This window comes from Leopardus geoffroyi, chromosome B4, assembly GCF_018350155.1.
Source record: "Leopardus geoffroyi isolate Oge1 chromosome B4, O.geoffroyi_Oge1_pat1.0, whole genome shotgun sequence".
Lineage (NCBI taxonomy): Eukaryota > Metazoa > Chordata > Mammalia > Carnivora > Felidae > Leopardus > Leopardus geoffroyi.
In genome coordinates this window covers 28,538,047-28,562,397 of record NC_059341.1, presented here as the reverse complement: position 1 = coordinate 28,562,397, position 24,351 = coordinate 28,538,047, and the positions used below count along the sequence as shown (strand labels likewise).

Here is a 24,351-nt window from a genome sequence, read left to right as displayed (position 1 = left end):
TCAAATTCTTCTAATGCCTTCACATTTCAATAAAAATAAAAGTATTCCTAATAGCTTACAAGACCTTTAAATGTTCTGGCATTCCATTAATCTGCTGGCTTCATTTCTACTAATCTCTCCCTCCTTCATTTTGCTCATGAGCCTCCTGGCTCTTTCTTACAGGCCAGGTTAAATGTCACAGTAATGTCTTGAGAAACAGAATGAATTGCTGAATCATTATATTGTACACTTCAAAGTAATATAACATTGTATGTTAATTATATTTGAATAAAAAAAGAAGAAAACAACAAAAAATAAAGTTTATAAATTAGTAGGGAAAAAAAATCAAAGAGATGGCTTGTGGCTATCATTTGCTCACTGATATGAAGTGATGAAAAGGGTATTTTACCATTGTGTTATTCTTGCCAAAATCCCACACCCTCAGTATAATCATGAGAAAAATATCAGACAAACCTAAATTGAGAAACGGGCTACAAACACCTGACCAGTACTCCTTAAGGTCATGAGAAACAGTAAAAGGCTGTTCTCCTGAGACTAAAGAGACATAACTAAATACTAGTTAGGCAGGAGTGGATCCTGAACAACAAGAGGATGTTAATGGAAAAACTAGTGAAATCCAAAAAAATCTTAGCTTAAAAAAACCGTGGAGTCTTCTAACCCATGAATTTATACCTCCATTTATTGAAATATTTGCTAATGCCTCTAATAAGAATTTATAATTTTTTATATGTGGTTTTAACACAACTATTCTCATTTTATAGTTCTTACTGATGTATGAAGAGGACTTTGAATTCAGTATATTGTTGATATCTAAAAATTTATCAAATTCCCTTATTAGTCCTAATAATCTATTTGTATTCCTTTTTTATACACAATTATATCATCTGTAAATAATAAGTTTTGTGTTTTTGCCTTTCTAATCCTTATCTTTATTAATTTATTTTCTGATCTAATTGCACTGGGTAGCAATTCTCATATAAGGCTGATGGAAAATGTGGTGGAAAGTGTGGAAAGAGTGGTGATAGTGGAAATCATTACCTTGTTCTTGACTGCAAAACAAGTTTTCAACATTTTGCCATTAAGTAGAATGTCTGTGATAGATTTTATAGAAATATACTTTATTAGAACAAGGAAGTACCCTCTTTTCCTAGTTTACTAGCTTTTATGATATCCGTTTGTACGTACTAAATTCATACGTACTAACTTTGTTTTCTGTCTGTTGAGAAGAATATTTGTTCTCATTAAGTCTGTTCACTGCGGTATTTTTGAACTGCATCTCACACATTTACATACATATGTATTGTATAACTAATAACTAATATTTTGCTTAATTATTGTGCCTGTATACAACTGAGTGAGTCTGTAATTCTACCTTTTTTTTTTTTTTTTTTTTGTAATTCTACCTTCTTATAATTCATTTTGGTATCACGATTATGGTAGCCTCATTTAAAGAGTTGGGGAATCTTCCCATTTACCCTAGGCTTTGGAAGAGTGGTCTAAAACTGAAATTACTATCCCCTTGAATGTTTAGAAAAACTTACCAGTGATGCCACCTGGGCTAGAGTTTTCTTTGCAGGAGAGAAAAAAAACATATAAATTTTATAATATATACATATATGATATATACATAATATATATCATATATCCAAATACACACACATACACACATATATAAATGATCACACAGAAAATTTTAATCTTTTTTTTTCCTTTTGGTGTATGGTTCTATGAATTTTAACACATGTATAGATTCATGTAACCACCACCAAAATCAGGATACAGAACTGTTCCATCATCCCCCCAAATTCTCTAGTACTATCCCTTTAGAGTCACACTCTCCATGCTCTAGCCCCTAGCACCACTGATTTGTTACCCAACATACAGTTGGTCTTTTTGAAAATGTCAAATAGATGGCATCATTTTTCAAGTCTGTAACCTTTTGAGACTGGCTTCTTTCACTCAGCATAATGACTCAGAGATTCTTCCAAATTGTTGCTTATATTAATAGTTTGTTCCTTTTTTATTGCTAAGTAGTAGACCATTATTATACGGATGTACAATAGTTTCCTTATCCTTCCACCTGCTGAAGGACAAGGGGTTGTTTCCCGTTTTTGGCAGCTTTAAACAGAGCTTCTTTAGGCACCAGTGTACAAGTTTTTGTGTAAACCTGTCTTGATTTCCCTAGGAAAAATACCTAGGAGTGGGACCGTTGGGTCATACAACCCAACGTTGGTTAATTTTATAATAAAGTGCCAAACTGTGTTCCAGAGTGACATACCACTTACAATGAGCAATGTATGACAAGTTTTGGTTGTTCCAGATCTTCACTCCCTCTTTGTGGGAATACCTTTGACCATTATTTCAATTTCTTCAGAGGTTTTATAACACAGTTTTCCAATTGTTCCCCAGCCAGTTTTGGTTAGAATTATTAGTATCTTGCCCATATTTTCAAATTTATTGGCATGCAGTTGTTTGCAATACTCCCTTTTGCCTTGTCAATGTCCTGTTTTTCATTCTTGATTTCGGTTATTTGTATATTCTCTTTTTTTTTCTTGTCAATTTTGTCAAAGGTTTGTTAATAGTTTTCAAAGAACAGAGTTTTGCCTATGCTGACCTTTTGCATTGTAGGTTTGTTTTCAATTTTATATTACTTTCTTGTTTTTACATTTGAAAATATTTTAGCTGTTCTTTTTTCTAAGTTCTTAAAAATAGATGCCTAACCCATTAACTTTTAGCCAGAACCTTTTCTAAAGTATTTACTTAAGGTTCTAAGTTTTCCTCTAAAAATTTTTTATGAGTATTCCATATAGTTGAAAAATATTTTGCAATTACTAAGTACATTGTTTATACACCTTATGTATATTTTCATATCTTCTATATCCTCACTGGTTTTGTGTAATTATTCTATCAATGACCAACTGAGGTGTTAAATCTTCCACAATGTCTATTTCCCTTTCTATATATTTGAGGGCTTATTATTAGGTACAAACACATTTAAAATAATATTTTATTAGGGAATTTAATCTTTATTATTATTTTTTATTTTCAAATTAGTTAACATGCAGTGTAGTCTTGGATTCAGGAGTAGAACCAGTGATTCATCTCTTACACATGACACCCAGTGCTCATCCCGAAGAGTGCCCTCCCTAATGCTGTTCACCCATTTAATCCACTCCACCACCCCCCGATCCCCATCAACCCTCAGTATGTTCTCTGTATTTAAGAGTCTTTTATGGTTTTCCTCTCCTTCTGTTTTTATCTTATTTTTCCTTCCCTTCCCCTATGCTCATCTGTTAAGTGATTTCGCTTAATCTTTCATTATTATAAAGTGATCCTATTATCTATAATAATGCTTTCAAGCATTAAAAGTTGATGTCATCTGAAATTTAGTCACATCCACTTTTTAAAGGATTTTCATAGGAAATACTATGCGTCTATCTATTTTTTCCATATATTTGTAATCTCTGTTCTTACATCTCAGATCTATCAAGGATTTGTTTCCTCATGTCTAAAATACATTCTTTAAAATTTGCCTTAATAAGGGTCTACTGATAACAAATTTTCTGTTTTCAAACTTGTCTGAAATCATTACCTTATTTCACCTCCTTTCATAAAAGAAATCTTTGCTAAGTATAGAATTCAGTATTGGCAGGCATATTTTACTGCCCAGCTTCCGTTGTGGTTACTAGGAATTCAGCTGTCAGCCTAACTGCCACTTTCTTAAATACGATCTGACTTTTTCAAATTACTTTTAAGAGTGTTCTTTTGTCTTACATGTTCTGCAATTTCACCATAATGTGAATAGGGGGTAGGCTTATTTATACTTCTTGAGATTTACTGGTCTTCTTGAGTCTATGGTCTTGTGACTTTCACCAACTCTGAAAAAGTCTCAGCCATTATTTCTTCAAATATTGCTGCTTCCCATTTCATTCTCTCTTCTCCTAGAATTAAGATATATATTGGACCTTCTCATTCTATTCTTCATGTTTCTTATCCTGTGTGTGTGTGTGTGTGTGTGTGTGTGTGTGTGTGTGTGTGTTTCTATCTTTATTTCTGAGTTGTATTTAGTATAATTTCCCCATTTTCCAATTCTTTAATTCTTTCTTCAATTCTGTTTACTTTTTGTTAAAATCCATGCTTTGAATCTGAATTTATATTATTCTAATTTTTCATTTTTAGTTCCATTTGGTTCTTCTTAAAATCTATTGGTTATATTTTATTCTATCAGAGCAGGCAATTTCAAATTTGTCTATTTTTTTCTTGAAAAATGACAATCATTTTATAATCTCTTTCAGATAACTCACTACTAATTACAGTCTTTATGGGTGAGTTTCTGCTTCCTTTTGTTTCTGATAATTATCACTCATGCTGCTGTTTTCTTGGTAACTTACTTGGAAGATTTCTATAGTGCTAGTTTAAAGGTATGTTCTTCCAACAGATCTGAATTCGCTTCTTCTTGGCACCTAGAAGTATCAGCATAGATACTTTAAAGTATCTACTTTAAATTCAGTTATGGCTTGAGATTTATTAGGCTATACAGTAATGTGAATTTAAGCTGTAAATCGTTGTAGGACAGCTGGGTTACTACTTGTCAGAGACAATCCTGCATTCCCCGGACCCCTGGCCAAGGCAGTTTTGCTTGCGAACTCCTGAGGAAGGAGGGTTTACTCTGAGCTCACCATAGTGCATCATACTGTCAAGATGTAATTCATACTGGGGGAGGATCTGCTATAATTCATCCTGGGGGAGGATCTGCTATTAAACGTGGCTATTAAACTCTTAGGTGGTCCTAGGCTTTGTTTCTTCTCAGAGCCTGGAAACCACATCTTACATTACCCTGGTTAGGCAAATGTCCTTGAGGCCAAGGAATCTTCTATGCAGTGCTCTGATTACCTCTATGGGTTCCTGTTTTCACATAGATTTTGATCTGTTAATGTCTCACTTTCCAGTTAGCTCTTTTAAAGTTTTCAAGAAGATTTACGTATTCATTTTAAATCTAGCACCATTGGTTATTTTCAGTGAGAGAGTTAGTTCAAATAACTTATCCCAACACATTTTCAGACACAAAACCTCTTCATTGATTTTTCATCTTTCTTTCCCCCCCTCTATCTCATTCTTCTATCTCCCTCTTTTCCAGAAAAATCATTGTTTTTTTGTTTCTTGTTTCCATATTAACACTTTGGATCAACTATACCAATGGATCAATTCTGGCCCCAGACACAAAACATGTAAGAAATCCTTGCTCCCAGAAGTTCTGAGCTCAGTATTATAGTTTAACAAGAAGTAACAGATTTGCTATTAATGAGCTGTGATAATAAGTCAGCAATTTAATTTCTCCGGGTTTTACTTTCCAGAAGTCTAGGAGATGTCAATCCTTCTGTTACCTTCCACACAGAACAAGCCAAATCTTATATACCTTCTACATTCCTATTAAATCTCTCCCTTTCAATCGCATTCCAAGGGCCATTTCCTTAGTTATAAAGTCTCATCTTTCCTCCATTTTCATAGCCTCCTTACTGAAGGTGCTACTGGTCTCTAGACTCTCTCCCTCCAAAATTCTTTTCCGTATTGCTATCAGACTTATTTCTAAACTGCATATCAATGATGTTCTCATAGCTAGCTTCTAGGGTAAAGGTCAAATTCCTTGACTTAGCACACATCACCCTTCACAGTCTTTGTTTATGCCTCTGACCTCACTTTCTGCAAACACCACTTGTTCAAACCTTTATGGCTCCATGTATATTGTTTCTTCTGTTTTGAAACACCTTCTTTTCCTTCTCCTTTACCAAATCAACCTCTACTTGTCCTTTATAACTCAAGACCAGCACTGCTTCACTCGGAAATTCTTCTAGGACTTATCTTCCTCTCTCTGATTTGAACATTCCTGCTTAATGTTTCCACAGAACTTTAAATTTATACCTACATCAAACTGTAATGAATTTGTGACTTATTTATCCTTCTCACTCATTAAACTATAAGCAATACAGAGACAGTCTTATACAAGTTTGCAATCCTATTCTTGTAGAATCTGCTTAATGCTATAAAATGAGGGGGCTGGTTACATGATTTCAAAAGTTCCTGGGGCCCCTGGGTGGCTCAGTTGATTAAGCCTCTGATTCTTGGTTTTGGCTCAGGTCATGATCCCACGGTTTCATGAGTTCAAGCCCTGCATCAGGCTCTGGAGCCCTGCATCAGGCTCTGTGCTGACAGTTCAGAGCCTGCTTCAGATTCTTTCCCTCCCTCTCTCCATGTCCTTCCCCCACTCATGCTATCTCTGTCTCTCTCGAAAATAAGTAAACTTCAAAAAAAATTTCTTTGTCAGCTATAAATATATCCTGTTGTAGAAATCTTAACTACTGGTCCTCTGTGCTACTATTAGATCCATATTTTATCTAAGCTTCCACCAGAGTATCCAGACTCTTTGACCTGCAAATCTGACTCATTTCTCCAGAATGCCTTGCCTGGGTTTTAATATCTTATTTAGATGACCTCCCCAAATGTGAACTCTTGCCGGGGAGGCTTCTCCTCTGACTGACCTTGAATATGATCACTTGCATGCTCTTTGCCTTTGCCAATGCCCCTATTCCTGATCTCCAACCCCTCTAATTCACAACATGTGCCATTTCCACATTCTTCTGTTTTTATACAACTGTTGTTTAAATCCTGGCAAGACAGGGTAAATAATTTAATTAGCTTATTAGGAAAAGTAGAGAGGAGGAATTTTAGATCTGAAAGAAAAGACTATATAGTCCACTTTCTTCATTTGACAGATGAGGAAGAATGTTAAATATTCAATGTAAGTTAAGCAGAGAGACTCTCTCTCTTAGAGTGACTGTCACTAATCCTTCCACTCACCCATGCTTTAGTTTAGTAAAAGTAAAAATTTTACTTAAGTAAAAATTTACAGCAAATGAACGAATCACAGTACTTACAGGATTCTGATACATACAGGGAAATGGAAGAGGGGAAAAGAACAGGGAGGAGGAGGGAGAGTGAGAAGCTTTCAAACACTAAAAATACTCCCATGATTTATCTGTTTTGTGGATTTTGGTTGAGTCATGTTATAATTTTACTGTACCAAAATACAATCTGTAGGTTTCTAAGTAGATTCTTCATTTGAAGTCACCATATGAAATTAAAGGTAGGTTCAATTATATCCACAGTATATGGAAAGCTGGATTCTGGTTAAAAAAAAACTACTAAACCTCAATATATTATTTATATTGTACAAATAATCAGAATAGCTTTATTATTCTGTTTCATGATCTTCTTTCTGGTAAGTAAGAGGATACCTTATATTGAATTAATAGACAAATTCAGAGATCATTTCAAACTTTTCATCAAAGTTATCTTTTCAGTTAAGATATATTTTTTAAAGACTCAAGAGGCCAGAATATTACACAAAACATTAAACCCACCGTCATCGTCCCAGCAGCTCTTAGCATCGCCTTCTCTCTCGCTGCTCCCTGGTAACACTGTCTGGTCTGTGGGCTGGTCATCTCCTGGCACGCCACCCTCACAGTCTGCTGCATCTGTGATACTTTCTTCTTCCACAATATGGAGTTTGTCTTCATCATCCGAATCTGAATTTGTTTCTACCACAGTGTTATAATTTGTAACTGTAATACAAACAAGAAACAAATAATCAAAACCAACTAGCATAAAAATCAGTTTTCATACCTCGGTAAAAAGAAATTTTAAAAAGGACTTCGTTTAAGTGTTCTATAAATAGTAACTCATTTATTCTTACAACCTTCTAGCAACGCTATGAAACAGTATCTACCTGCTGTCTACTACTTATAACCCTGAAACCAGAAATAGAAACCAAGACCTAGGAAGGTAGGTACCTTGTCCAAGATCATATAGCCAGGAAGAAGTAGGGCCAGGATTTGAACTCTAGCAGTACAGTTCTATATACTGGGCTCTAACACTACATCAAGTATTCTCTCCTGCCATAATGAGTTTATCCTATGTGATACGCCTTATGTACAATTTGGGCCTCAAATCTTTAAGGCATTAAAATTAAGAAAAGAGTTCATCTTTTCTAATAAGTCAATAGTCCATCACCAAATTTACCATAAGAAAGATATGTTTAAGCTGTCAATTGGGCCTATGCATTTCATATTAATCCCACACTGAATTCAGAAAGAATCTACCAAATCAATTTAGCCAAATTCTGCATAAGGCATGATTCAAGTAATGTTTGTATGTAAGTCTGTAATTTTAGAAAAAAAATAACTGACATTCAAAAGTTTTCAAATGGCCACCCTTTCCATATCTTTAGTGAATGTCAGTAAAATTTAACACCAACATTATGAAGATAAGTAAGTATTTGGAATGACCACAGCTCATAGAACCATAAGTAAGGGTTGAGAATAAAATTCTCTAAAACAAATAATATAGTATAGTCAATATTTTTCCTTCAGAGTCCTTGTAATAATCACTCTACTGGGATAAATTATTTAGTACCACATTGGGTATGGTCACTGGAATGCCTCTTTTCAATTGTTTGCAAGGTGATTCTTATTTGCTAAGCAAAGACTGGAAGGGAGAAAAAGAAATCTTTGCTTTGTTTAGATAACTAAGCAATAATTACTTTCAGTTATTCTTTCAGTTTCTTCCTTAAAATTTCCAACCATTCTTGAAAGAAGTTAATAACCTGAATGTATAAATGATATGCATATATACCCCCTTCTCATATAAATACACACACACACACACCTGACAACAAGAAGAAAGAAATACAATCAGAAGTGGATACATATTTCAAGGTGAGAATGAATAAGAAAAAATCTCCAAAACTGCTTTTATAAATCTCAGGAAGACACCTCTGCTCCAAAGAGTACTAGAGTTACCCTTTCCCCCACATTAGAAATTCTTCAGTATCTTGTCAGAAGAAATATATCAAGTTTTGTTGTGTTATTAATACTTTAGTGTGAACACATTTTTCCAACTTTTTCCCAAGAGCAAACCACTTTCTCATCTCATTATAAATGTAATACATGTTCAGTTCACAAGAATTCAGATAACATAAACGTGTAAAACTAGTAAAAGCTCCCTCCCCCAAATTTTCCTTCCTTGACTCACTGTAAAGATAACAGTAACAGCAAATTTTATTAATTTATCTATGCATGAAATAGGCATGATACACAATCACTTTATATACTTTATCCTATTTAATTGAAATGTTGACCTCACCTTATACACATATGTATTTAATGTAAATTCTCTATATAAGTATGTTATGCATCTTTAAATACACACATATGGAATCACATTATACTGTTCCCTACCTCGTTTATTGTCACTTAACATATCTTGGAAATTCTTCTATTTAAGTATATGTGAGGCTTTCTCATTTTCCTCTTGTTCTCATTTCATTGTACAGACAGAATTTAACCAATCACCTATACTGATAAAATTTATGTTTCCAAGTGATGATTAAGCATTAGTGACAATGTCATAATAAAGTTTCTTGTAAATATATCTTTATATTGGCCATTCCTTAAATTCATTTGTCAGATATATTAGTAGAGATGGAAGTGCTGAGTCAAAGGGAAAACGTATTAAATAGATACGGAAACATGGGGAATTCCTTGTACTCCAGCCACACAATGAGGAAAGTAAATTGTGCAACTGTATGTGGGGATAAAGGGAATGATTCTTAAAGGCTGTTCCAAAGCTGTCACTATTCTTGGACATGGAGAGTTGAAATGCTGTTTTGTGAAGAGAAGGTTTAGTGATTCTTCAGTGTCTTTGGTTGGCCACTGGTGTTATTCTTGTTTTAATACTGTAGTACAGTTCTATCATTACAATTTTGTTAGCTGTAGATTGTCCAACCATACATTTACATTTAGAGGATTTAGGGCTTGAAAATTACCCTATAATTAGTCTTTAAGACATATATGCATTTTTGTTCAAATATTTGCTTGCATGCTATATAGTTTCACTAAGTTCCTTTTACTCTGAGCCACACTAAGTTCTTTTTACTTGGGTTTCTTCACCCTGTTTTATTCTGCCTGGGTTGGCTGTAGCCCTAAGTACTCTTCAAGAACACCTGTCACTTTCTAGGACTCTAGCAAAACTCCTTCTTGCCCCCCCAGTATGAGCTGCCATTTGGTATGGAAGATTGTAAGTCAAATACCCCAAACCACAAAGACTGCATGTAGTTTATACTTATCTTGGGAATTTTCCCAAAGCACGTTTTGAATATGTGGCATAGAATTTGAAAAAAAAAAAACCCACTACATTTTATTGGCTAAGATGGAAAAAAGACGAATAACTATTTTCCAAGGCTTCTTACTATCTTCTGCTTCATAGTCACTTAGCTGAGAGAAAAAGCAGTGAAAATGGTTTATACTGATTGGTGTAACTTAGAAAATAGGCAAGCTTCCCTTTGTTTCTGGATCCATCCTTTTGTTGATCTACAGAATTAATTTTAAAAATAGAGCCTCGCCACAAAAAGCATAAAGAATAATGCAGGCCCTGATAAATCCTAGTAGCCAATGAAAGTGTTTGTTACCTCGACTGTCTGTCCATCAATCTCCATTCCTCTATACTTTTAAATATTTGGCTAAAAAATATAATAAAATATAGTTTATCTAAAGTTTGGCATGTTCTTTTTTCAAAAATTTTTTAAAAATGTTTTCATTGGGGCGCCTGGGTGGCGCAGTCGGTTAAGCGTCCGACTTCAGCCAGGTCACGATCTCGCGGTCTGTGAGTTCAAGCCCCGCGTCGGGCTCTGGGCTGATGGCTCAGAGCCTGGAGCCTGTTTCCGATTCTGTGTCTCCCTCTCTCTCTGCCCCTCCCCCGTTAATGCTCTGTCTCTCTCTGTCCCAAAAATAAATAAATGTTGGAAAAAAAATTAAAAAAAAAATGTTTTCATTTATTTATTTTTGAGAGACAGAGAGACAGAGCATGAGTGGGAGAGGGGCAGAGAGAGAAAGGGAGTCACAGAATCTAAAGCAGGCTCCAGGCTCCGAGCTGTCAGCACAGAGCCTGACACGTGGGGCTTGAACTCACAAACCACGAGATTATGACCTGAGCCCAAGTTGGACATTTAACAAACTGAGCCACTCAGGCGCCCCTGAAGTGTGGCGGCATATTCTTAACAAACAGGTGATTATCACCTTTTAGTTCTGAGTTGTAATTAAAATAATAACATTTCAAGAAAACAAAGATAAAGGGATTGGAAAAGGTTAACAGTTTTTAAAATCTTTCAATATAATTAACAATATACAATATGAATTTAAATTTCTATAGAAAAATGGTAATACTTGGGGGGGGGGCTCCTGGGTGGCTCAGTAGGTTAACCATCTGACTAAGCTCAGGTCATGATCTCAGTCTGTGAGTTCGTGGCCCTCCTCAGGCTCTGTGCTGACAGCTCAGAGCCTGGAGCCTGTTTCAGATTCTCTCTCTCTCTCTCTCTCTCTCTGACTTTCCCCTGCTCACACACTCTCTCTCAAAAATAAAAATTAAAAAAAATTAAAATGGGAATATATTCTATGCATTCCTGTTGTGACTAGAATGTGGTCAAGGACACAGTGACTTCTTGGTGGTAGTTTTTGTTGGTGTTACTTGCTAATATTTAATGCAGATATAACAGTATCCACTGCATAAGGTGGTTGTGAGGGTCTAATGATTTAAAAATGTTTTGTGCTTAGATCAGTGTCTGGCACACAATAAAGACTATAGAAGTATCTGCTATCATCATCATCATCATCATCATCATCTTCATGCTCAATCTTTACAATTCCTAAGAAGTTGGTATTGCTACATCTCTCCCTTTTATAGACCAAAACAACAACAACAACAACAACAACAACAACAACAACATCCCAGAGTAGCACAACCTGTTTGAGGTTATTTAGCTATTAAGTTATAGAGCTGGACTCAAATCCTGGTGTGCCTGATTCCACAGCTCAGACACTTTAACTACTATGTACAAAGGCTCCTGACTGAAAATTGTTGCACAAATGATAAATATTCTTAAATTTGTAGTTTTGTGTCTAGCCTATGCTGGGGCCCTGGCATTCTATACTTAGCAAAATGCCACTAAAACATTTTCAAATGAATAAGAAATTTTAACCATTAGAATCTCATTGCAATATAACAGACAGTACACCATAGGGTAGTATCATCATTATAGTCAACAAACCTTTAAAGACTTTCACATAACATACTATTGTTAGCACTTGCCTGCATATAGTACCATATCAACTGCACTAATTAAACTCCCATGTAAACATGTTTCTTAAGTAACGTACAATTATAATAAAGAATTAAATAAATTAGATGAATACAGTTCCAAAAAAGAGCAACACAATCTCAACTTCAGTCATTAAGGTAAGAGCTGGATCATCTAAATGCTTTAGAAATAAGAACCCTACCAAGCACTGTTTACTGTAGCTCTGAACAGCAGGTTGGGCCTCACAGGGGAAGACACTGAAGGAGGGATGAAGGGAAAGAGAAAAGAGGAGGGGACATACTTAACCTGCAGGTCTTTGATTCTGGTCAGGTGATAATTGTGGCATGTGTTGATGAAAGCCACAGGCTAAGGCCATATTTCAACATATTTTCAGGCATAAAAATGCTTTTTTTCCCCCCTGGAGAGAAAGTTCTGTTTATCCTATGCCATTAATACAGGCTTAGCTATGTCTCATTCTGATCAAACACATACTCATCTGCATGGTAGAAAAGAAAGATAAAATCTCTCTTAGGAAAAAGACATGACAAATATTTTAAAAATAACAGACTGCTGTACTTCTAACATTGTTCCATATATGTCAGACGAACATAGTGCCATAATTTAGAAACAACTAGAAAAAGGAAGATCCAACAAGGTGGAGAAGTAAGTGGACCTGAAGTTCCCTCGTCCTTGCAACACAGCAGTGTTGAGGCCAAAGGACTTTGAATTCCAAGAGTACGGGCTGCAGAGTGAAACAGAGGTCTCCAGGGACCCATGAAGATAACCTGGCAGGCCATAGGTGCATGATTGTGAACTAGGAGAGATAAAATGCGCTGCGTAGGCATGGACTGGAGGGATCCCCTTCTGAGGAAAGACAAAGGGAAATGAAAGAGATGCTGGGGAAGTGTAGGACTTTATCGAGACAAGAGAAAAACCAGGGAGCAGGACGGACAAAGATCCAATCTCTAACTGCGGAGCTATCTCGGGACGGAGGTCAGCTGCCCTGTTCGTGCACCTTGGGAGGAGGGGAGCCAGCCCCGGGATCAGTAACTAGTTCAGAGGCACAGTCCGCAGTGGGAGAAAGCGATCCCCTCCCTGGAGTACTAGAGGAAGAAGGTATATAACCGTCTAAAGGGCAAAGACTGCCTGTGCCCGCCAGCCAGAGGCCATATATCGGTGGTGCGGAGCAGCACTTCCCTGGAACTGGGGTGCTCGAGCGGGACCCTTTAAGACATCGGGGTTTAAGTCCCAGCCGAGTGCCAGGGAGGTGCGGGAGTCGGTGGAGCAGTACAAACCACCTCGTTTGCCCCCGTGGCACTGTGAGGACAGTCTGAACAGAGAGGTTTGGGACACCCTGTCCATGGAGGAGAGACTGGGGTGTTGCCATTTTTCTCCCCATCACCATCAAGGTGGGCTTCAGGGAACAGCGGGCCCACAGTGGAGGCGGGACCCACCTACACCAATCCACGCCCCTCCGGGCCTGGTAACTGCTATCTACAAGAGCAAGATTGACGCTAACCAACCCTACAGCCCCTCTTCCAGACCAGTGCTGCCACCGGTTCCCAGGCACCCAGCGGTTTTGCATTTCCTGATTTAATTCTTGGACAATTATTATATATGCATATTTTTTTCTCTTCCTTTTCCGTTCTTATTTCTTCCCTCCTCGAGTCTGGTTATTCTGGTTCTTGGTTTGTTTAAGCAGACATATTTAATCTGTTCTCTTTATACTTATTCTCTATCTCCTTCTTTATTTTCCTCTCTCTGTTTTAAGCCATAGTTTCTCTGCCGGGTCAATTTTCTTTTCTTTTCCCGCATCCCTGTCATTTCTCTCTTTGTAGGGGATAAGGCCTTTTCCATCAACACTGCCCCCACCCTGTTGTTTTGCTGCTGATGGCTTTTGTTTTTGTTTCTTGTCTTTGTTGTTTTTTGTTTTTGTCTTCATTTTTATTTGTTTGTTTGTTTAACAGTTTTCCAGGGCTACTTCAATGAACAAATCAAAGCACACCTGGTGGAGGGTCTAAAGCATCACTATTTAGGGAGATAAAAGCAAAGAGACTCATAACAACAGAGAGCAAATAACACACTCCAAAAAGCACCTCCTGAAGGGCCAGGCCCTGGACAGTTATGACCCACCTTTAATATAGTAGTGTTCACAGGTGCAGGGCACATAACAAGCTTTTAAAGCACATAAGGGACAGAAAACTAGCAAAAATGAAAAAAAAAAAAACAAAACAAAACAAAAAAACAACAACCAGATTTCTCCTCAAAATAAATTCCAGGAAGAAATGAAAGCTAAAGAATTGATCAAAACAGATATAAACAATATAACTGAACAAGAATTTAGAATAACAGTCATAAGATTAATCACTGGGCTTGAAAAAAGCATAGAAGACCGCAGGGAATCTATTGCTACAGAGATCAAGGAACTAAAAAATAGTCATGATGAATTAAAAAATGCTGTAAATGAGATGCAAAAACTAGAGGTGGTGACAGTGAAGACTGAAGAGGCGGGGGGAGAATAAGTGAACTAGAAGATAAAATTATGGAAAAAGAGGAAGCCGAGAAAAAGAGAGTAAAAAAATTCTAAACCATGAGGGGAGAATGAGAGCTGAGTGGTTCAATGAAACGTAATAACATCTGTATCACAGAAGTTCCAGAAGAAGAAGAAGAAGAAAGGGGCCACAGGTGTGCTTGAAAAAATCATAGCTGAGAACTTCCCCTATCTGGGGAAGGAAACAGACACTGAAATCCAGGAGGCACAGAGAACACCCTTCAAACATAACAGGAATCGATCTTCTGCATGACATATCAGAAGATATGTCTGGCATATCTCGCAAGATACAAAACTAAAGAGAGAATTCTGAAAGCAGCTAGGGAAAAATGGGCCTTAACCTACAAGGGTAGACATATAAGGGTAGTAGCAGACCTATATATTGAAACTTGGCAGGCCAGAAGGGAGTGGCAGGAAATATTCAATGTGCTGAATAGGAAAAATATGCAGCCAAGAATCCTTTATCCAGCAAGCTTGTCATTCAAAATAGCAGAAGAGATACAGGTTTTCCCATACAAACAAAAACTGAAGGAGTTCATCACCACTAAACCGGCCCTACAAGAGATCATAAGCGAGACTCTGTGAGTGGAATGGTGTAAAGACCACAAAGGACAAGAGACATCACTACAAGCATGAAACCTACAGCTAACACAATGACTCTAAATTCATACCTTTCAATAATACTGAATGTAAATGGTCTAAATGCTCCAATCAAAAGACATAGGTTATCAGAATGCATTAAAAAAACCAAGACCCATCTATTTGCTGTCTACAAGAGACCCACTGTAGACCTGAGGACACCTTCAGATTGAAAGTGAGGGGATGGAGAACCATCTATCATGCTACTGGAAGTCAAAAGAAAGATGGAGTAGTCATACTTATACCAGACAAACTTGATTTTAAACTAAAGGTTGTAACAAGAGATGAAGAAGGGCATTATATCATAATTATGGGGTCTATCCATCAAGAAAGGCTAACAATTATAAGTGTTTATGCACCCAATTCGAAGGCACCCAAATATATAAAACAATTAATCACAGACATAAGCAATCTTATTGGTAAGAATGTGGTAACTTCAGGGGACTTTAATACTCCACTTACAACAATGGACAAATCATCTAGGCAAAAAAATCAACAAAGAAACAATGGCCCTGAATGATACACTGCACCAGATGGACTTAACAGATATATTCAGAACTTTTCGTCCTAAAGCAGCAGAATACACATTCTTCTCAAGTGCACAAGGAACATTCTCCAAGACAGACCATATACTGGGTCATAAAACAGCTCTCAATAAATATAAAAGAATTGAGATCATACCATGCACATTTTCAGATCACAATGCTATGAAACTTGAAATCAACTATAGGAAAATGGTTGGAAAGCCTCCAAATGCATAGAGGTTAAAGAACATTCTACTAAAGAATGAATGGGTCAACCAGGCAATTAAAGAATAAATTTAAAAATATATGGAAACAAATGAGAATGAAAATATAACAATCCAAACCCTTTGGGATGCAGCAAAGGCAGTCTTAAGAGGAAAATACATTGCAATCCAGGCCTATTTCAAGAAACAAGAAAAATCCCAAATACAAAATCTAACAGCACACCTAAAGGAACTAGAAGCAGAATAGCAAAGAAATCCCAAGGACAGAAGAAGGGAAATAATAAAGATCAGAGCAAAAATAAACAATATAGAATTCCCCCCCAAAAAACAGTAGAACAGATCAATGAAACTAAGAGCTGGTTTTTTTGGAAAAAAAAAAAATAAAGAAATAAACAAAATTGATAAACCCCTACCAGACTTCTCAAAAAGAAAAGAGGACCCAAATAGAAAAAATCATGAATGAAAATGGGACTTATCACAACCAATCCCTCAGAAATACAAACAATTATTACAGAATACTATGAAAAATTATATGCCAACAAACTGGACAATCTGGAAGAAATGGACAAACTCCTAAACACCTACACACTACCAAAACTCAAGTGAGAAGAAACAGAAAATTTGAACATACCCATAACTAGTGAAGAAATTGAATCAGTTATCAAAAATCTCCCAACAAATAAGAGTCTTGGGCCAGATGGCTTCCCATGGGAATTCTCCCAGACATTTAAAACAGAGTTAATACCTATCCTTCGTAAGCTGTTTCAAAAAATAGAAAGGGAAGGAAAACTTCTAGACTCATTTTATGAAGCCAGCATTACCTTGGTTCCCAAACCAGACAGAGACCCCACAAAAAAAAGGAGAATTATACACCAATATCCCTGATGAACATGGAGGCAAAGATTCTCAACAAGATACTAGCAAATCAGATTCAACAGCATATAAAAAGAATTATTCACCATGATCAAGTGGGATTCATTCCTGGGCTGCAAGACTGGTTCAATATTCACAAATCAATCAATGTAACACATCACATTAATAAAAAAAAGGAGAGGAACCATATGATCCTGTCAGTAGATGCAGAAAAAGCATTTGACAAAATACAGCATCCTTTCTTTATAAAAATCCTCAAGAAAGTCGGGATAGAGGAACATACCTAAACATCATAAAAGCCATTTATGAAAAGTCCACAGCTAATATCATCCTCAATGGGGAAATACCGAGAGCCTTCCCCCAAGATCAGGAACATGACAGGGATGTCCACTGTCACCACTGTTGTTCAACATAGTGTTGGAAGTCCTAGCATCAGCAATCAGACAACAAAATGAAATAAAAGGCATTAAAATTGGCAAAGAAGTCAAACTTTCACTTTTCACAGACAACATGATACTTTACATGGAAAACCCAAAAGACTCCACCAAAAGGCTGCTAGAACTGATACATAAATTCAGCAGTCTCAGGGTACAAAATCAATGAATGGAAATCAGTTGCATTTCTATACACCAATAATGAAACAACAGAAAGAGAAATCAAGAAATTTATCCCATTCACGATTGAACCAAGAACCATAAAATACCTAGGAATAAACCTAACTAAGGATGTAAAAGATCTGTATGCTGAAAACTATAGAAAACTTATGAAGGAAATTGAAGAAGACACAAAGAAATGGAAAAACATTCCATGCTCATAAATTCCAAGAACAAATATTGTTAAAATGTCAATACAATATACACATTCAATGCAATCCCAATCAAAGTTGCACTGGAAATCTTAAAGCTAGAACAAACAATCCTAAAATTTGTATGGAACCACAAAAGACCCTGAAAAGCCAGAGTAATATTGAAAAAGAAAACCAAATCAGGAGGTATCACAATCCCAGACTCCATTCTCTACTACAAAGCTGTAATCATCAAGACAGTATGGTATTGGCACAAAAACAGACACATAGAACAATGGAATAGAATAGAGACCCTAGAATTGGACCCACAAATGTATGGCCAACTAATCTTTGACAAAGCAGGAAAGAGTATCCAATGGAAAAAAGTCTCTTTAGCAAATGGTGCTGGGAGAACTGGACAGCAACATGCAGAAGAATAAAACTAGACCACTTTCTTACACCATACATAGACTCAAAATGGATGAAAGACCTCAATGTGAGAGAGGAAACCATCAAAACCCTAGAGGAGAACACAGGCAACAACTTCTTTGACCTCAGCCGTAGCAATTTCTTGCTTGACACATCTCCAAAGGCAAGGGAATTAAAAGCAAAACTGAACTATTGGGACCTCATCAAGATGGAAAGTTTCTGCACTGCTAAGAAAACAATCAGCAAAACTAAAAGGCAACCGACGGAATGGGAAAAGATATTTGTAAATGACATATCGGATAAAGGGTTAGTATCCAAAATCTATAAAGAACTGACCAAATTAAACACCTGAAAAACAATCCAGTGAAGAAATGGTCAGAGGACATTAAGACACTTTTCCAAAGAAGACATCCAGGTGGCCAACAGACACATGAAGAGATGCTCAATGTCACTCATCATCAGGGAAAAACAAATCAAAACCACACTGAGATACCACCTCACACTGGTCCAAGTGGCTAAAATGAACAACTCAGGAAACAACAGATGCTGGCAAGGATATGGAGCAACAGGAACCCTCTTGCACTGTTGGTGGGAATGCAAACTGGTGCAGCCGCTCTGGAGAAATAGTGTAGAGATTCCTCAAAAAATTAAAAATAGAACTACCCTATGACCCAGCAATAGCACTACTGGGAATTTATCCAAAGGATACAGGAGTGTTGATTCATAGGGGCACGTACCCCAATGTTTACAGCAGCGCTTTCAATAATAGCCGGATTATGGAAAGAGCCTAAATGTCCATCAACTGATGAATGGATAAAGAAGATCGGTTTATATATACAATGGAATACTACTTGGCAAAAAGAAAGAATGCAATCCTGCCATTTGCAGCAATGCGGATGAAACTGTAAAGTATTATGCTAAGTGAAATAAGTCAGAGAAATATATCATATGTTTTCACTCATATGTGGATCTTGAGAAACTTAACAGAAGACCAGGGTGGAAGGGAAGGGGAAAAAAAAAGTTACAGAGAGGGAGGGAGGCAAACCATAAGAGACTCTTAAATACAGAGAACAAACAGGGTTGATGGTGGGGGGGCGTAGAAAATGGGTGATGGGCATTGAGGAGGGCACTTGTCGGAATGAGCGCTGGGTGTTGTATGTAAGCGATAAAGGACAGGAATATACCCCCCAAACCAAGAGCACGCTTTACACATTGTGTGTTAGCCTATTTGACAATAAATTATATTTTAAAAAAAGAGAAAAAAAGAGAGGGAGGAAAACCATAAGACACTCTTAAATACAGAGAACAGACTGACGGTTGCTGGAGGGGTGGGTTAAATGGGTGACGGGCATTAAGGAGGGCACTTGTTGGGATGAGCACTGGGCGTTATATGTAAGAGATGAATCACTGGGTTCTATTCCTGAAGCTAATACACTGTGTGTTAACTAACTTGAAAAAAAAAAAAAAAGACAAAAAAAAGAAACACCTAGAAAAATACATATGTTTGGAGTCATGTTTTCAAGAGTAATCAATTACAGTTAAGTAATAGAGTATTTTCACACGTTAACACTATGCTGAGAACAATATGATTTAGGCAAGAATGCTATGAAATATGAAGGTAGAGACACTGAACAAGTATTTCCATTAGTCTCTAATATCAGTTGGGACAAAACCGTAACAAGACCACTCAACATGTTTTTCTTATCCTGAAGAGATTCCTGGCACATGACTTTCCACATAGTAGGTAGAGAATTATTTGTTGAATTGAATGTGGGGCCATATTTTTTTCTCAGTGAAGAAATAAGTCAGGAAAATGACAAAGCTGTGGGGATAACCAAAGAACTGGCAAATAAGCACACAAAATGAAAAAGAGAGGTCATTTGACAATCCACAACATCAAAGAAAACTACAAATAATGTTACAACAGGAAAGAGGAACTTATGTTTCTATAAATACTATATACCCAGGTATATTGTAAATATTTGTTAATCTGGCTTTTGACCTAACTTATAGATAATATTAATGTGTATGTATTTTACTACAGAATAAAGGTTATGATGTAATATGCATATTTAATGTAACATGTAATATACAATGTGTACATTATCTAACTGTAACAAGTCTTTTATTGATTTATTTTTTAAATGTTTATTTTGAGAGAGAGGGAGGGAGGGAGGAAGTGGAAGGGAGGGACAGAGAGAGAGGGAGAGAGAGAATCCCAAGCAAGCTCCACGATGTCAGCACAGAGCCCTGATGAGGGGCTCAATCCCACAAACCATGAAATCATGACTTGAGCCAAAATCAGGAGTCAGATGCTTAACCAAATGAGTCACCCAGGTGTCCCTCTAAATATTTTAAAAACATAACTCCAGCCAAAGTCAGTGATTCTGACATTTACCTCTGCAAAGGGTTGGTGGTTTTCAATGCCTTCAGATACAAGCTATTCATAGAATGAAAACTGATAAGCAAAGTCAGGGGAAAGGGCTGCCATCATGCAGAGAATCCTAGTTCTTATTTTCTCTCCTCTCTTATTACACATTAATATTAAGTATTCCTGGGATTTGTCTCTGGTGCTAAGTTCTTATTCTGGCCTCTTTCCCATGGTCCTCTGTCTATATGCCCCCAAAAGAGTCATCCCAAATTACCTTCTTATTTCCCTGACTTATCAAAGCTCCTACTCACTCAGTGAGCTAATTTCAGCCAGTGTAAGTAGACCTCACAAAGAGATAGATGAAACAATTAAATAGCAAAGTTCTTAGCAGACCAAACCAAAATCAGTCCCAGGGACAGGTGCTTCTTGTGTGTGTGTGGTGTGTGTGTGTGTGTGTGTGTGTGTGTGTGTGTGTGTGTGTGTTAAAAGTATGTAACTAAAATAATTTACTCAAAATTATCAATAACTAGTATTTCCTTCACAGGTAAAATATGCATTTATAAAAAGAATGCTTTTTAATTTATATAACTTATTACTTATGGAATACAGGCAGGATGACAAAACCCAAGTGAGGTGTGAAGACTGAATAAAAATACCAATGCAGAAATTATTGAGTCAACCAGTAGAGAAGATATATAACTGATAAATCAATCCAAAAGCCAGATCTCTGAAGAATCAATAAAATTGGTAATCACTAGCCCCCTTAATCATAGAACAAAATTGAGAGGCACAAAGTTTCAATATTAATGCAATCAGAGAAGTAATTATAGCTATAAAGGAATTTAAGAGACTTATTTACAAATATTTTGTACAAATCTAAGCAAATACATTTAAGAACTGGAATGAAAAACTTCCAAGGCAAATGTTAGTGTTTGTAACTACATTTATTATTTTATAGAATTTATACAATTATATAAGAGATGGCAAAGGTAGACAGACCATAGATAAATTTAGGAAGACCTCAAAAGTCTTCCTAACCACCCAAAAAGTGCCAGATGTTTTCCCAGGTGAATTTCTTCAGCTCCTCAAAGGACTGATAATTCTGTTGCTTTTCTCAAGGAGAGGAAAATGAAAAGAGCCTAAATTCTTTTTATGAAGCCAACATAATAGCAGTCAACTAAAATCTGAGAAAGAGCACACATACATGCATGTGAATGCATACACACACACACACACACACACACACACACACACTCTCTCTCTCTCTCTCTCTCTCTCTCTCTCTCTCTCTCATAGACTCAGTCTCACTGGTGATCCCTGATATAGAAATGCTAAATAAAATACTAAATCCAGTGGTACATTAGAAGTTAAATAAAGCAAGCATTATTCAACATTAGGAAGTATATAAGATAGTTCACTATCTTTACATAGTAAAGGATAAACAATATGATCCCTATAAGACCATGAAAGATATTTGATAAAATTCACTATTCCTTGCTGATACATTTTTATAAAAATCAAAGTGAAGTCAGTATTATGATAAATGATTATGTATCAGAGACATTTGTAAGATAAAGATGTTATTGTCATAATTACTGACAGCATTTTAAAATAATATGCTAATTTTCAAAAAGAACACAAAGAAAAGCACAAATAGTGCAAAAAAAGAAAGCAAAAGTTTTCTTTGCAGGTGATAGTTTGATGTTTCTGGAAAAATCACTGAAAAAAACTATAGCACAGAAAATTTGGTAAATGACTAATTACAAAGTTGACAGAAAAAATCAATAGCTGTCCAATAAACCAATAATATCTTGCTAAAAACATAACAGAAGGAAAAATCCTATTAATAATAACTCACAAGATGACCCATGAAGGCAAAAAAAGAAACATGGAGGAACTATATAAAGAAAATTTTAGCATTCTATTGAGGGTTATAAAAATTCAAAGGGATACATGTACCCTGATGTTTACAGCAGTATTACCTACAATAGCCAAATTATGGAAGCAGTCCAAGAGTTCAACGACTGATGAATGGATAAAAGACGTGGTATGTGTGTGCGTGTGCACACGCACGTGTATACTCACACATACACACAATGGATTATTCAGCCATAAAAAAGAATGAAATTTTGCCATTTGCAACAACATAGATGGAGCTAGAGAGTATTATGCTAAGCAAAATAGAGAAAGACAAATACTATATGATTTCACTCATATGTGGAATTTAAGAAACAAACAAGCAAAGGGAAAAAGAGAGAGGCAAACCAAGAAACAGACTCTTAATTATATAGAATAATGTGATGGTTACCAGAGGGGAGACAGTAGGGGAACGGATTAAATAGGTGATGGGGACTGAGGAGTGCACTTGTGATGAGTACAGGGTGATGTACGGAAGTGCTGAATCACTATATTATACACCTGAAACTAATACAACACTGTGTGTTAACTAACCGGATTTAAATTAAAACTTAAAAAAAGAAGATCTGAATAAATGAAAAAGACATACCTTGCATTTGGATAGAATGGTTTTATATTATAAAGATGTCAATTCTACCTAAAATAATCTATAAATTCAATGCAATTCTGATCCAGCTAGTAACATAATATTTTCAATTCTAAATGATTTAGACCAAATAAGTCCAACATTTACAGGGAGAAGTAGGAAAACAATCTCTGGAATGAGACTGCCTGCTACAAATCACAGCTTCACCAATTACTATCCATGTCACCTTGGGCATGTTTCTGAATCTTCTCATGCCTCAGTTTCCTTCTTTCTAAGGTAGGGATAATAATAGTGTGTCCCTAAATAGGGTTGTAACAGTGATAAAGATAACTATATATTCAAGAAACTTAATACAGTACTACTGCACATAAGTGCTCAATACATATTGTTACTATTATTATTTCCTAAAAAATTAAGCCCAGGAATATTCAAGAAAATTCAGAGAAATGACAATAATGGTGGTGGCAGGATAACAGGACAAGCCGTACCAGAGAGAAAATGTATCTTGAAACTACAGAAATGGAAACAGATTTGTGCCAATACAGGGATAGGCAGAAAATTAATGGACTTAAACAGAATCCAAAAATAGATCCCTCAGACTTATGGTAGTCTTGCTAATCAGATTCCACCTCACAACTTTAACCAAAATGAAATCTACGTGTATCAAAGATTTTAACTAAAGAATAAGGAATCATAAAAGTAATAGAAGAAAATACAGGCAAATCCTTTTACAAGTCCTGTAATAAGTAAGGCTGTTATTAGCATGACACAAAATTCATGACTATACATAGAAAAAATTTCAAGTCAAAAGACAAATGACAAACTGTAAAAAATGTTTGCAATACATGTTACCAAAGACTGATTTTTTTTATTATTATATCCATGAGGAAAAAATAAAACATCCAGTAAGAATATGCAAAGAAAATTCACCCCCACAAAAAAATGAATGGGCAATAAACATGTAGTAAGATGTTCAACCTCACTAATTAAAGAAATACGTACTTGGATTAAAGTATACCGTTATAGTCACTTCTTGCATACACTCTTAACTCTCTCCTCCTGCCTTTCTCACACTTAAAAATCCCTATTCTGGCTAAACCCCCCCATTCTGATCAAATCTCACTTTTCCAAGTTCTACACCTCAGGCCCTTTTACTGCAAAGCTTTTTGAAAAAGTTACTTTACACTGGACTCCAATTTGTTTCTTCCTATTCTCTCTTAAATCCACTCCAGTCACAAAACTGCTCCTGTCATGATTGTGAAGGAC

The 24,351-nt window shown here is 36.2% G+C and overlaps 1 protein-coding gene across 7 annotated transcripts in view; it reads right to left on the bottom strand.

Moving 5' to 3' along the window:
* The window catches only part of ZEB1 (zinc finger E-box binding homeobox 1), a 200,340-nt gene that overhangs the window by 56,522 nt on the left and 119,467 nt on the right, over positions 1-24,351 (bottom strand). For all 7 annotated transcript variants that reach the window (XM_045462973.1, XM_045462974.1, XM_045462976.1 and 4 more), the window contains one exon: positions 7,419-7,619. In XM_045462973.1, the coding sequence (XP_045318929.1) occupies positions 7,419-7,619 (201 nt within the window). The remainder of the gene's footprint in view (positions 1-7,418; positions 7,620-24,351) is intronic.